Source organism: Echiichthys vipera (assembly GCF_963691815.1).
Source record: "Echiichthys vipera genome assembly, chromosome: 14".
Lineage (NCBI taxonomy): Eukaryota > Metazoa > Chordata > Actinopteri > Perciformes > Trachinidae > Echiichthys > Echiichthys vipera.
The window spans coordinates 1,577,289-1,592,515 of record NC_139839.1 but is presented as its reverse complement, the minus strand read 5'-3'; the positions used below and the strand labels follow the sequence as shown (position 1 = coordinate 1,592,515).

Below are 15,227 nucleotides of genomic sequence, written 5' to 3'. Positions count from 1 at the left end.
AGGGGTAGAGCTGTGCTGTCACAAAAATGAATCCCTTTGTTGTTGTTGTTTTTTTTCCTTACCTCTTTTTCTTGACCTCAAAGGGAAACATCAGTAAGTCAAGCAAAGATGTGAAGAATGAATTAGAAAAATATACACACGGCGCTGTGTGAACCCTCCTGTGCAACCTCGCCATCAACTTCAAAGACAGCCTGATAAGATCGAGCTGGAGACGATGTAGAGCAATGATATATATGCATGAAAACCAACAGTGGAGCTCAACATCACATATACCAATATGTACAGAGGTCATTTGCATCGGGACGTTTTTATTCCTTTAGCTCTGTGCATGAAAAATGTTGCCAGAATAAGAAATGACTAAAGCATTTAATTTTAATCAAGTAACAAGGCTCCAATCATACAATTATTTCCATTTTTATTATTGAGCGACATTTTTTTTAATTCCTGCGGCCTTGATTAGAAGAACAGCTGTTCTGATGGCTTCACTTTTGACTGTAAATCTGTTAATTATTTTTCACAGTTCAGGTAGAAATCAGCCAGGAAAGCCCATTATGAACACTTCCAGTTCAGTTCAGTTAGTTACAGACCTTCCTAATCAAATAATACCTCCATTTTTTAAATGTTTTGGGCAGGAATGGGAATTAGGGTGAGACTGTGTCCTATAGTGACAGGATGCACTCTACCGTTTACCCCATGGGACTGGATCAGAGAGCCATGCTGTAATCACGTGGACGGTTATTTCGGTGACGTTGTCGGGCTATCTCTGCCCTCGGACACCAGCTGCTGGACACAATGACAATGGCAATGTGCAGACAAAGAAAGGATATTACATGCATACAGTGACCAGACACCAACGTACAAAGATGCACCATCAACAAAAGAAAGGGTTCTATAAAGTCCATATTTTACGTTGTCAGCTGCATGCATGTTACCTTCAGGATACTGTGTACACGATAAGAAACATAGAATCATCCAAAGTGCTGCTGGTACAGGATGCAGACATTGACATGCACAGACCGTAAGGTTCTTTTCTAATCTACCCAGTGCAGTTTTGTTAAAGAGTAGCTATTGACAACAAAAACAGGCGTTTAAAAAACAAGAAAAGGAGAAAAAAATAGATTTTTTTTTTAATAACAGATTGATTTTGTCCTGTGTGCTCAGACTAAAGGCCCAGTAATTTCCAGGCGGCACCTCGCTGCGGAGACATAAAAAACAGGAAGGAGGACCCGAGAACAAAGTTTTCTAACGCTCAAACTCAGTGGCTGATATAATGACGCAACTAAGATATTCAGATCAAATTGGTTCCTTGGACTAAGAGCATGTAGGGTTTTTTTTCATCATACTCATGGAAATAAATTAAAATCAAGCAGTGCTCTTAACAGCTCTCTGAAAGGGTACTTCAACACCTACTGCAGGCAAATTGCGTGTCTCAGGTTTAACACTAATCCACAGGGGCTTTTTGCTTGCTTTTCTAAATTTAGTCTTTTGATAAAACAATATGTGACCTTTCTTGCTTGCTGGTAATGCTGCCTGCTTCCCACAGCCTTTCTGGCCAAACTGTTTGTGACCTTTATTGAAAGGATCGTACAGCCACATCATAAATTCAGGGAGATGGTGTTGTAAAGTCTTTGTAAATAGGGAATAAACATTGAAATGCATAGTTTATCCTCCAAACACTTGTGTGGGAGAGATGATGAGATTTACATTATTTACTGTAACAAGTGCAAAAAGGCTGTGATAAGCATTATTACTTGCTACACGCTATTTAGATTGCTTTCCATTTTGATTTAGTCAGAGCTTATAGACTCTGCGTGCATGTACAGAAGTACCTGCTATAACCAAAGACCTGGAGTGAATCTGCACCGGGTAGCACCGGCAGCCATAACACTGGTGTTCTCATTAATATATATATATCGCATTTAGGCTAAAAATAGGTTCGGCGCTTGTCGTGGTTTGGAAAGGAACTGCATCTTGAGACCATTTTAAACAAGGAAATATAGAGATTTGGCATGAAACACTGATGAAGCAGTGAAAAGGTTCTGTATACAGCAAAGTGACATGACACACTCATTTTATTTAAATTTGGCTTTTATCTTGTTTTGGAAAAGAGCTCTTCATTTATAATACCTGTGTGTGTGTGTGTGTGTGTGTGTGTGTATATATATATATATATATATATAACTTAATATTTAATGAGTAAAACTTACAAATTCAAATGGGATCTGTGAACGGTTTCTGCTAACAGAGAAGGCTAAAACTTGTCAATTTTAACAGCTTATTAATCTTCACATCCTGGAAAAACAGCCTGAAAATGAGATGAGCACACACCTTATCATTCCAACATCATCTCTTGTGTAACCAGTTATTTTTAGGAAAGACAGGTACAATTATCCAATATTCATCTCTCTCCATACAGCTGTTTGCTTCATACACAATCATGTTATATTATCCATGGTGCATCATTTAGCAGTGCCTCTCAGCAGCACCACCTTTGTGCAGAGGACTTGTAGAATAAAGCTGTTTTTTTGTGATATGGAGGCTGAGGGAGAAGCTGTTCCTGGCCTGAAGGGAGGTTGAGACAGACAGTGAGGTTGTTGGGAGGACAGATGGGTGAGTCGGTGAAAAAAACAGAGGGATGGAGCTCTGCTTGGTATTTTTCATTCACTGTCTGCCTGCAAAATGCCTCAGGAAGGCTACTACTCCAGGCATACAACAAACAGGATTCTAACCTCGAGTGAAGACTTCTGCTTATCGAGAGCGAGAGAAGGTTTTGTCAAAACTGTGTAAAAAAACAAAGAAACATGAATTGCAATCAGATAGGTGCATGACCTTCTTAAAAACACAGATACAAGGGTTAAAGGAGAGCTGAGGTAAACAAAAGCTGTGGATTTCCTGGGGATGTTCTCCGAAGGCACAGCAGAGGACAGCTTTTTCTGGTCCCCCCAGCCTTTGTTCTACATCAGCTTCTCTCTTCCCTGCAATAAAATCCCAAACAGATCATTGTCAGCGAGCTAAGAAAGTTATTTGTAGGTCCCTCAAGTTGTGTAAGCAAACACTTGTGATGTGAACCCCGCCGTGTCTTTTTTTCCCCTCTCTCTCCCTCTGCTACAGTAACAACGTCGTCCTTGAAACAGGTGATAAGTACAGCCTGAACGAGGATGGTTCAGAATTGGTAATAAAAGATGTCACGAAAGTGGATGAAGGAGATTACACTTGCATCGCCAAGAACAAGGCGGGAGAGAAAGCTGAGGAAGTCAGCCTGAACGTGTTCGGTAAGAGAATAACTCCATTCGTCTTCTCTCTCTCTCTCTCTCTCTGGCCTTTTCTTTTATACTTATTGACATTTGCTGTACACTTCTCTACAGCTTTTTTTTCCAGCGGCTGGGTGCAGAGTTACACAGCGTGACGCATACAGTTTAAAGAAAAGCATGCCCTATTGAAAACTAATTAAACCACCCCTTAGGACATTGAAAGATATCACACTAGAGTCTCTCTTCATGAGGATATTTGCACCAGCCTTATGTAATCATGCGCTCGCAGCTCTGTTATAGGTCAATGGGGTATGAAGCTACAACTCTAATGAAGCCTGTCTGTATACTTGACTGCAGCAGTGCTAACAGTATGTAACAGCTATTTAAAGCTGCACTAATCAATATTTACAACTATCAACCCAAGCGTTGTAGCCTCTAATACTCCGCTACCTTCCACCCAGCACCAAACTGACATTGTTGTTAGCCACCAGCTGCTAACGTAAATCAACCATTTACGGGCGACTGTGGCTCAGTGACAGAGTGGGTCGTCCTCCATTCTAAAGATTGGTAGTTCAATCCCCACCTCCCCCGGCCCACATGTCGAAGTGTCCTTGGGCAAGACACTGAACCCCAAATTGCTCTCCGTGCTGCGCATGGGTGTGTATATGCGGTATGAATGGTTAGATTAGATTGTTCGTAGATGTCCACTGCCATCAGTGTGAATGTGACAAACACTGAGAAAGCGCCTTGAGAAGTCTAGAAAGGCGCTATACAAGTACAAGTTCATTTACCATTTACCAAACATACAGCTGTTTTTCCTGAGGAGTTGTTAGAGACCCGATCTGATCTGTTTCACCACTTTTGTCTTGTGTCTAGTGCAACCCAAGATTACCTACCTGAATAACCAGACTGCCTCAGAGTTTGACGATCAAGTCACCCTGACCTGTGAGGCTTCGGGCGACCCCACACCCACCATCTCCTGGAGTTACCAAAACAGGGCCTTCACTGAAGGAGAGCAGGTAGTCATTGTTTGTTTGTTTTTTCTTTTTAGCAAAGGTGGACAGTGCAAATATTCAAACATACACAGGGATTTTCAGCTCAGATCCAGACTGAGAATCTCTCTGCATTATTAAATATCAACAATAGTCACTAAGACAAAGCCAGAGGCACTCTGGGTATAAATATATACACTGCAGTATTTGCACAAAGTATTTAGGTAGTACATGTATTCAAGGCATTTCTATTCTTTTCTCATTATGGTGTTTCGCTTTTTCTGTCCACGATGTGATGACCTGCACTATTTTTTGCGATTCAACGTAGACTCTGCAGACCCTGCAGCCAATCAGGTGTATGCGGACTCCTTGAGGAATTGCAGTCATCTGACAAATCTCTAGTAAATTGTCATTTATTTAAAAAGCAAAACAAAACTAACACATCCACCAATATTCAAATTGATATTTAGAGAAAATCCACTGGCATGCATTTCTCATTTAGTCCTGAATGGACTTTATTTCCAGTCCTCCCATCTTAGTTCATTAATAGCCAGTTAGTTGCCCGATCATCTGAAGCTGCTTGCTGCGCTTCATAAACTTATTGAATCACGTTCTACCACCTGAATTTCCACTGTGCAGTAAAGTTTGGATTCTACCATCCCTCTAAACTTTTTGTCAGCCTTCTCCGATGCTGCTGGAATTGCATTAATGAGTTTGTGCGGCTCCGTCGCGAATGCTAGAGGGGAGAGTGTGCAGATTGCCGCAATTCCAATTTCTAGGCAGTGCCACGGAATAATATTCCCCAGCTCGCACACCCCATTAATCATTATCATTTAAAACGGAATATCTTTGTAAGATTATTATGAAAAGTGCTCATTTGAAGTTCACATAAAATGGAGTGAGAGTTTGAGAAAGTGTAAATGATTCCAGTGCAATTATCTTAATTATTATTGTTGTGTTGAAAAGCCAGAAACCCTAAGCCCCCCTCTTGTTTTCAGCTCACTTATGCTGCCCTGGCAAACCGCTGCGATAATCCACTTTGCAAATGAGTGGGCACCTTTGCTCAGGACACACTTGATTTAAGAGTAAAGATGTTTTTGAACATAGAGCCACGCAAGGGTCACGCATTTTGGTCATGCGTTCGTGTAAATCATCGTTTTTTTCTGTTCGCGTCCTTCAGGAGCACGGGAGATAACGCTGGATTTAAGCTTCGGCTATAGAACATGGTAAACGGCTTCTGAAGACGTAGGAGCTATGAATACCATCCCTGTGCATTCTCTCCTTTACAGTGGTCACAGCTGTTGGCAGTCGCCAGACTGGAGAGAGAATCTCATCCCAAGTCTATTGTCATGCTCTTATCAGCTCATTAAAATGGTATAATTTTGAGAAATCCAAATCTCAACGGCCTTTTCTGACAACATGCATCATGTGAGCAGGAGACGGATTAGTCACTTCAGAGGGGTAATTTTCTGCTGTGGATGCAGTAAACGGTATTAAGATAATTACCTTTCTGCCTCGAGCAGATTTGTGGATTCAGGAAGAACGCTCCATACACTGGTTAAGGCTTCAGCATGAATTGGATACTAAAAAAACAATAATGTATCTTAATATTCTGATAAAAGTGGAAGTTAGGCACTGTGTTTACCTTGCAGAGGTTCCTGTCACCTGGGTTGTGGACTCGTCCTTTGCCTTTGAAAATGATTTGAGGGCAAAGAAATGATATGATTATACAAAAAAACTGCATTATAGTATTATACCTGTATAGTCATAATACAAAACTTTATTAATACAGAACCATTCATGACATAAAATGCAGTTCAAAGTGGTTTGCAACAAAGGTAATAAAGAGAGAAAAATAACAGGAAATATAAATGAATAAATGAGACATAAAAAGATTAAAATAGGAATCATACAAGTAAAAAATAACTAATATTTAAAAGCCATAAAACAAGTATGAGAAATATTGAATAACAGTAAAAGTGACGAAAAACAATAAAACTAAAGTAGAAATCAACTGAAAGCAATATTGTAAAAATATGTTTCTCTTTCTTAAAACTACGAACAGAGGTCGCTTGTCTGATGTGTGCGGGAGTTTGTTCCAAACCGTCGGTGCACATCAGCAGAAAGCTGCTTCACCATACTTTTTATAAGTCGTTTTGGGTACGTTGAGCAATCCAGCACTAGATGACGCAAGAGGATGGCTTGGAACAAACTCAGCAGCAATCACTGACGTATAAAGGTGCTAAACCCTTTAAAGCCCCAGAATCAATCATCTGCGTTACAGGTAGACAGTGAAATGATGCTAGTACTGGTGTGACATGTTCTCTTTTCCTTTTTTTTTGTTATAATTCTAGCTGCTGCTGACCATTTGTTTGTAGTCCAGTATAGAGTTCATTATATATAAATCAAATGCAATGGCATGGGACAACGTTTTGGTATCTTCCAAAGAGAGGTCAGGTCTAACTCTAACTGTTGATATTTCTCGAATGATAAAAGTAGGTCATTGTACGTGCGGTAACCTGTCATCACCTTTCAGCATTCAACAGTATAAGAGATGTCTGAGACCACCACAGGCTATCTGAGCGGCCTATTTGTTGTTGTTTTTTAGATGTAATAACCTTTATGAAACACAACGCAAACAAAGTTGCATTGTGGCAGTCTTCTTGGTATTATGCTCCACCTCTCTTAACATTTTCAATATAAAAGGGGTTAGCATGAACCCCATGCCTTACGTTATGAAACGTTCAGTTGTTGTGTGACTGTTACAGACCACAGATGCATTCTGCACGTAACAATAGGTATACTATTCCTGGAGACTCAAAGTAAATGCAGTGAAAGCACCCTGTTCCTTTCACCCTGACTCAGTTGCACAATGCTGGCCTACTTTACCTCACCGCTCTGTCCAGCTGCATACAGCCAGTGCTGTGGGATGAATCGTGTCAGATCAAATATATCACAGAGGTGAACCTTCCTACCTTGGTATAACAGAACATTCAGACTACGGACATTCTGTGCAATCTTAGCAAGTGTACCAGAAAAACCAATATGGATAATAAGGCTGGTGTTACTCTGTATTCCTCTTATTGTGAACAAATCCCATAAAAAAGACCAATGAAAAGCAATAATGTGTTGAGGTATAAACAGCTGTTTTTGTATTTACAGCAGCAGGACAATGTACAGAATCAACAAACAATGCTCGTGGGGATAACGGAACGTGTCACCAGTGCAACAATGTGGCTCAGTGATGTTCATTTTTCCGATAACTATAGAGGTCTATAGTTATTATGGCAAAGAGGAGTAAGCTATACCACGCTGTGGTTGCACAGGCAATACTTGTTAGGGCTCAAATGAAACACAAAGCAAATATTACCCACGACGTGATGCATATAAAGCTAATGGAATGACAAGAGTGGAAACAGATTTGCCCTGAGGCGAAGATGCATCCATATAGGTTGACAAATGATTCAACCTGTGTGCAATCATTTACATATCCTGAGACATTTAGACCCCAGTTCATGAAATGAATGAAAGGAGACAATGGGAGAAAGGAAAATCACAGAACATGACATACGATTCACACAAAAACGTGATTACACTTGGTACATTTGGTTTGATTTTAGTGCACAAGGATTAATTCAATTTGGGATTTTTCACGAGCTTGATCTGACAATGTGAAAAAAATATGATCTCCAGCATTATTCTTTAAGCGAGGCCAATCAGTGACAAGATGCATCAGTGACAAGATGCATCTTCCATCCACATTTTTCCTGCGGATCCTTGAAAAGTCGTAAAAGACATAGAATTCATTAATCTAAAAACAAGGCTGTAATTGATTGAAATTAATGAAATTTCAAAGGTCTCAAAACGTTAACACATGGGAAGTGGGATTTTACATTACCTGATAGTGTAATTAGTCTCAAATTTCAAAATAATTGGTAATATTTCGTTTTTCTTAACATATTTTACTAAATATCTCTGGCCGTAACATCACGATAAAATGCTGATGTTGTTGCGGCCTGGGACACTTTTGCTTATGTGAAATTGGTCTTGTATTTTACTCCAGTGGCTTTGATGCCCCCTGGGCGCCTCCCTAGCGTTGTGTTCCAGGCACGTCCAGCTGGGAGGAGACCTCGGGGAAGACCCAGGACTAGGTGGAGAGATTATATCTCCACACTGGCCTGGAACGCCTCGGGATCCCCCAGGGAAAGGCCTGGAAAAGGAAGTTTGGGGTCCCCCGCTGGAGCTACTGCCCCAGCGACCCGACCCCGGATAAGAGGCTGAAGATGAGATGATAAGCTGTAGGAACCCTGCATCCAAATAGTGACACATTTGGAGCAGCCTAGTAACAGTTAAACCCTTTCCAGCTACCAAAATTGGACCAGATCGATTACGTGGTCCAGTCTAAAAACGTTGGAACACTGTGGCGATGCGTTGTTCCGCACAATTCTTCAACAACGACAGTGATCTTTATGTGAAGTAAGCCAAAATATTTAACAGTCACCCTAGAGTCCTGGGAGCTACCGAGACATTGCACATAGATGCAGTGGTTTTGTGTCACCATCTGTGCTGCTTCTTTGTTCAAGGGTTTTCTTTTCTTCAGCTTGACTGCAGGGGACACACATCAAGAAATGTAGTTTTACTTTTTTACGCCTTCCGCCATCTGCTATTACTGAAACATCTGAAAAGTTTAGCTTCTCCCAACAGTGCCTTTTTGACGTGCTGTGCCAATAACTATTATTCAGATTTCCAGCAGATTCTATGGAAGAGAAGAGCAGCACCACAAAAATTCAAAAGATTTCAATACTCTGGGCTCAGTTCACCGTTTTGTTTACTGGGTCGATGGTTATATCAAACTTCATCAGATGGAGACTCCATGTATTCAGTTCAGAAGCGTCCCAGTATCATGAATGGGTGTCAGTTTTGGGGTCAGCCTTCACTGCTGTCGAGCCAAGATGTTTAAATCTTACCCAAGGGACGAGCAGGCCTTGAAAACTTAATTCCTCAGCAACACATCTTGGCTCAATTGTTTTAAATTACCAATAACATATGAAATGGTGTCGAATGGTTAGCACTGTCGCCTCACAGCGAGAAGGTTCCCGGTTCGCGCCCTGGCAGGGGCCCTTCTGTGTGGAGTTCGCATGTTGTCCCCGTATCTGCGTGGGTTTTCTCCGGGTTCTCCGGTTTCCTCCCACAGTCCAAAGACGTGCAGGTGTTCGGTTCATTGATGACTCTAAATCACCCGTAGGTGTGAATGGTTGTCTGTCTCTGTTCGTCTCTATGTGTCCTGTGATAGACTGGCGTCCTGTCCAGGGTGTACCCGCATCACACCCGATGTCAGCTGGGATCGACTCCAGCCCCCCACGACCCCAACAGGGACAAGTGGTTGAAGATGAATGAATGACATGAAATGGCAAAGGCATTGAACTAGCCATTGAAGCACAGCAGTAACTGAATTAGTATTAGTCTATCCCTGCTCATGGAGCTGAAATGCACCCAAAACTGTGCTGGTAGGGTGTCTCCGACTCCGTTTCATGCCAGGAGAGAGAAAACGTGTTGGCTGACACTGACACTGTCCTGGAGTGTCAGAAGTGTGTTAAAGGTATCTTGGAATAAATCCTGTTTTCGCTAGTGCCAAACTTATTTTTAGAGTTGTTATTGTGATTGGGAAGGTTCTATGAATATAATTATCAGGTTATCAGAAGAGAATTTATACATTTGATTCAGCCAAGGCGTCCCTATTTTTTTCCTATTACCTGTGCCATTTATCACTGCCAATCAGTGGAAGCATTCACACGGCACAGAGTATTCATGGCTGTTTTTGCAACTTACTAAATCTTATCTCGCACCTGGAAGACAGGACTGGCCCATTGCCATTCACAGTTGTCACGGAGTATCTTCTTCCATTCACAGCCTGTCATCATCCCTCCCTTTGCTATCTATCAATGTTAGATCAATTTTGATTTAATGCTGCTGTAATCAGAAACTCCCGCTGATCATTTGGTAATAGCTTTCACTAATTTTCATTGGTTCGTCATTCACCATCGGTCCGTTTTCTGTTTCGACGCGCTCTGTCTTCAAGTCACGTTCTGGTTCTATGTCATAGCAGCCAGATTACAGGAGCACAGACACATTCGGAATAATGGGAAATGACAGGACAGTCATGTCATGGCTCCCGCCGCCTCTTTTGAACTTCACTGTCTTGTAAAAAGTATTCCAGATGTTACTGTATTATCTCTCAAGAAAGAGTTTCAGTGTGATTGTGTTCAGGCTCTTTGCACATTGATACCACATTAGAATGATGTGTATGTGCTTGTTATTAAGGGAAAAGAGGATGTGCACGCCAGAGTTCTGAACATAAATGAACGAGTTAATCAAACACAGAATGACATGAAGAGAGAGCCACTGATTAGAAAAACAAAGTCCCTAGATACCGGTAATGGCATACTCATAATTAGTTTCAGTGCCCTGTTTTCCTTAGTGTGCCTCCAAATTCTCTCTTATTACAGCACATTAATTAATAGCCGACTGAGAAGCCCCCATGCTGCTTCAGGGAAATCAAGTTTGGCATTTTGACCAGTTCTGTAAATTCCCGGACCGCATCGAACTGGCAAGCCAAGCATCCCGACATCACTGTAACAGTCTTTTCCTCTTGAAACTTACTGATGTTTGGTTTTAATATTGCTCATGCTCTGTTTTAAATATTTAAACAGAGGAGTATAATTTATCTATGACAGAATTAATCATAATGAACGCAACTTGGGAGAAAAATATTTCAGTCTTATCCAATTTGAAAGTAATTCCCTGTAATCTTAATCAATGTTTTGTCTAATAGTGTGCTCATACCATGTCCATTTTTATACATGTTGAAGCCCCTTGCATATGTAATGTCCCCAAAGCATGCTGCAGTGTTATAGGGTAGATGTTAAAATGTGTTATCCTATCTTCCCGGCAAGCGTTGGGTTCCATTTGTCGGAAATCAATGCACATTCTTGACACTTGGGTTGGGTAATCTATCACAGTAAGCATTAGGTGTGCATTATTTTTGATCAAAGTTGCATTACCGTTGCACAGTAGACTTATTTTAGCATAAACAATACAATGCCGAAACAGACGTCAAGGTCTGGCGTGATGGATTACCCAACTCCCCTAGCAATTTCAAAGTCACTGCAAGTTGATTTCCCTGAAAATGGATGTAAATCAAAAACAACCTACAGGGTAATAAAAACTTCCTGGAAAATGATTGGCAGGACTGTATTTATAGTCAATAAGCTCAAACATTCGAAACCACAGGTATCGTCCTTCGCACATTATGCCATTGCACATGTCCCAGCAGGTTAATCCAGTCTTCATAAAGCTCACTTTGCTCCACTGTGTCTTTTGTCTAATACCTTTGTGTTTGTCCTCTCTAGGCTTCTTGGACGCGACCAGACAAATATGAGGTATGGCTACTAAATATGGTAGCCTGACTCTAGTTGGAATAGTCCAAACTTACACAGTAGACCACCCCTTTTCTTTTACTGCAGAGCAGAAGTGTTGTCATTCAGCCCACATTTAATGCTCACATTGGTTGCGCACTAAATATGTAGACCATTAGACACACAGTACAGTACATTTACTCCACTTAGTTCCAGTACATAGTTAGACTTGCCCTATTTACTTGTCCCTGTTTATTTTTGTTGTAGACTCAGAAACAGTCACAATAGCTCAAAGTAGACCATATGGCATACTGCTGTTTCCTGCCACATGGTCTGGTTAGTTCTTAGACTCGGGGCGTGATTCTGGGAAGAAAGAGATTCCTGCACTGGGTTGTTGGGGGAAGAAAACACTGTCTGCTCTGCTGATGGCCAGACATGGCTCTAACACACCAAGCTTTACTAAATCTGAGTGGTTTTAAATGGTGTAGCCTACTATAATAAGCCAAGAGCCTGCATGTTTTTACTGAAGCCGCACTCTACAGCAGCTGACACCTTCAGTCATTTGCACATCGGTCTTACTGGTAAAGGTCAGTTCACCCAAATTAAGATCTTGTTACATCTCCTAGAACACCAGTGACAATATGTTAATAATCAATTCAACTTTTTATTTTAAACCTCAAACACTATTATAAAAGAGCTGCCTGCTGCGGTGTCTGCAAAGAAACATGCAAACGCTTGGCCCTCCACAACACAATATAACAAGCTCACTCAACGCACTGCCACACACACACACACACACGAAGAGAAGGAATTGATTTACATTACTAAGCTTCACTGTAAAACTACTAAATGAACCCCATGAAACAATGTAACCCTTAATAAAAGCACATGATGAATGAACTTGTGCAGCTCATAATTTTGGGCTGTGTGCAAGAACTCTAACCCTGCGTCTAGACCACAGGCATCTCAGAAGCGTTTTCACTCGCCCGTCTCACACTCTCAATTAACCAATTCCAATGTCTGCACCAGCTCCGACAGGCTCCCGTCTCACGGTCTTAAACGTGACCTGAAGGATTAAATAGGCACCAATCTATTTTTTTGACAATACACGCTTTAGCTTGGGCAGAGAGTGGTGTGGCTGGAGCCAGAGAGCAGCACGCTCTGCTCCGGATTAATCTCACGGACTCTCCCTTGACTTTTACCCAGCTGTGAGGCAGCCGAGGAGCTGCAGTTTTTTTTTAGGGGGCAACCTGTAACCTACACCATACATTTACTGGTGATTTCACTGTCACACAATGTCTGCTTCTGCTGAACGCTTTGAAATCTGCAGACCAGTCAGAACCAGGTTGAAACCTTTACAGACACTCACCTCAGTGTCAGATAAACACTGTCGGCGCAGAGAGAGACGCAGAGTGCCAACCCTGACAGCGTGCAGAGTCTCCGCACACACCCAGTGTTCTGACAGCATGGTTCTTCTCAAATCATTCCTTGCACCTCAGACTGGTTTTAATAATTTCACCAGCCAATGACACAATTCAGTGTTGAATTATTACTTCCTTGTTTTTGTGACATTCACGTGAAGTTTGTTTAACACACTATTGAACTGTGCAAGTACATGCATTCCTTGTAGGAGGTTTCATTATTCGGTGACGGTCTCCTCTCTGTAGCTTTTCCCTGCATTGTAACAGCCAGCTACTGCTAGTAGATGTAAAAAATGTGGCTTCTTGCTGTAGTTGAGTATTGCTCTTTGTCAGTAGATGATTGCCAGTGGGGAAATGTGTTTCTAGTGCATGTCCTTAACTGTTTACGCGTCTCTTTCTCTTCTTCCCACTGTTTTTTCTTAAACTGTTTGTCTCTGCAGGGTGACAGGAGTAAGAGTAGAAAATAGCTTGTTTAACCTGATACAGCAGCTTGCATCTGGCTGTGCAGATAAAATATAGATAGTTTATTTGTCCTGAAAGAGAAAATTATTTTCACAGTAGGTGAATACATAGCACAAACAGGTAAGACACATAGAGTTATACAACAAGTTATGCAAAGGACATTAGAGGTAACAGTCTCTATAAATGATGTGTCTAAGGATATCACCAGTCTATGGTTCTGCACAGCAATGGAGACGGAAATGTTTCCATGTGAAATATTTTGATGCAGCCCGCCATGATAACCTGTGGATGAATACTCTTCTAATAGCATGGCAGGGGTCAAACCAATCTGTAGTCACTGGTAATAGATTGGGCCCTGTTTGCAGTAGTAGCCCTTTCCCCTAAGACTTCTGATCCCCTGCTTTAACAGATTCTTTAATATGTTTAATGAAAACATGTTTTCTATTTCCCCCCAGATTAAAGTTTGTTTTTGACGCATCACAAGCATGTTTATAATGGATGAGGTTTGGGGTGGACAGGGTTGGCAGGAGGCACATTGATGAGTCGTGATGTTGAATGGATCCTGAATGGTGATATCCTGCGGAAGAGAACTTTAAAGCCATTACAGTGTGTCTTCATTTCATTGAGAAGGGCACGACAAAGCAGCATGAGATCAAGGGCAATTATAATAAGCTAACTGCTGAATGCCATTGATGTCAGCAGTGCTGAAGAGGGTATTAAGGCGTTCTTCATCAGCTCAAACTATAAGGGTAGGAAAGATCCCACGTCATATTGATCACACATTTGAATTACAATTCATCAGTGATAGATTTGGTGGTGAAACTAGGAAGACTAGAGTAAATAATGGAAGCGAGGCTACAGTGTGTTCTTAGGAGCAGCTTGGACATATGTTGAGTACAGAGAATTAACATTACAATACACACCACTCATCCATTATAAACGGCTTTGTAGATTCTTGGTGCACAACTTAATACAAGGACGTCTAGACCACCAGGGCAAGCTGAAAGTAATTTATTTTTTCTTTTGATTGACAAAGACTTCTTGAACTTGACTTAGTTTGAGAATCCAGCTCGTGAATTGGGAGACAGCTGATCCTAAATGTATTTTTAGGTGTAGTGGCTCTGATCAGGACAGACAGCTCTACTTTCATCAGTCTAATCATCCTTTTAAATGATATAATGAAAAACAACATACCGGTGTAGGCACTGCTCAGGAGGTAATACTAAATGTGAGAAATTGGAAAAGGAGATATGTTGTCACATCACACCAAAGGTGGCAACAACAAATGTAGGCATTTTATTACAGCATTTGTATTGGGGCGACCTATACTTTAGACCAGGGGTGTCAAACTGATCCAGTAAAGGGCCGTGTGGCTGCAGGTTTTCATTCCAACCAAGCAAAAACACACCTGATCCAACAAATCAACTGCATGAAGACAGTTCAGGTGATTGAATGAGTCGAGTCAGGTGTGTTCTTGCTTGGTTGGAATGAAAACCTGCAGCCACACGGCCCTTTACTGGATCAGTCTGACACCCATGCTTTAGACCCTTAGTTGTGATTAAGACGAGGAGGCCGTACAAAGACAACCTGACTTCGCCAGATGTATTGATTGGCATAATTCTCACATGCTCAGCATATCCATCTGGGAACTCTCGTTTGGAGATCTTTTGGGAAGGGACAAAAACA

At 41.4% G+C, this 15,227-nt stretch overlaps 1 protein-coding gene across 1 annotated transcript in view; it reads left to right on the top strand.

The window, feature by feature from the left end:
- ncam1a (neural cell adhesion molecule 1a) overlaps positions 1-15,227 on the top strand; it is a 263,654-nt gene that overhangs the window by 182,685 nt on the left and 65,742 nt on the right. The window contains exons 7-8 of the mRNA XM_083927354.1: positions 3,112-3,272; positions 4,128-4,270. Coding sequence (XP_083783480.1) covers positions 3,112-3,272; positions 4,128-4,270 — 304 coding nt within the window. The remainder of the gene's footprint in view (positions 1-3,111; positions 3,273-4,127; positions 4,271-15,227) is intronic.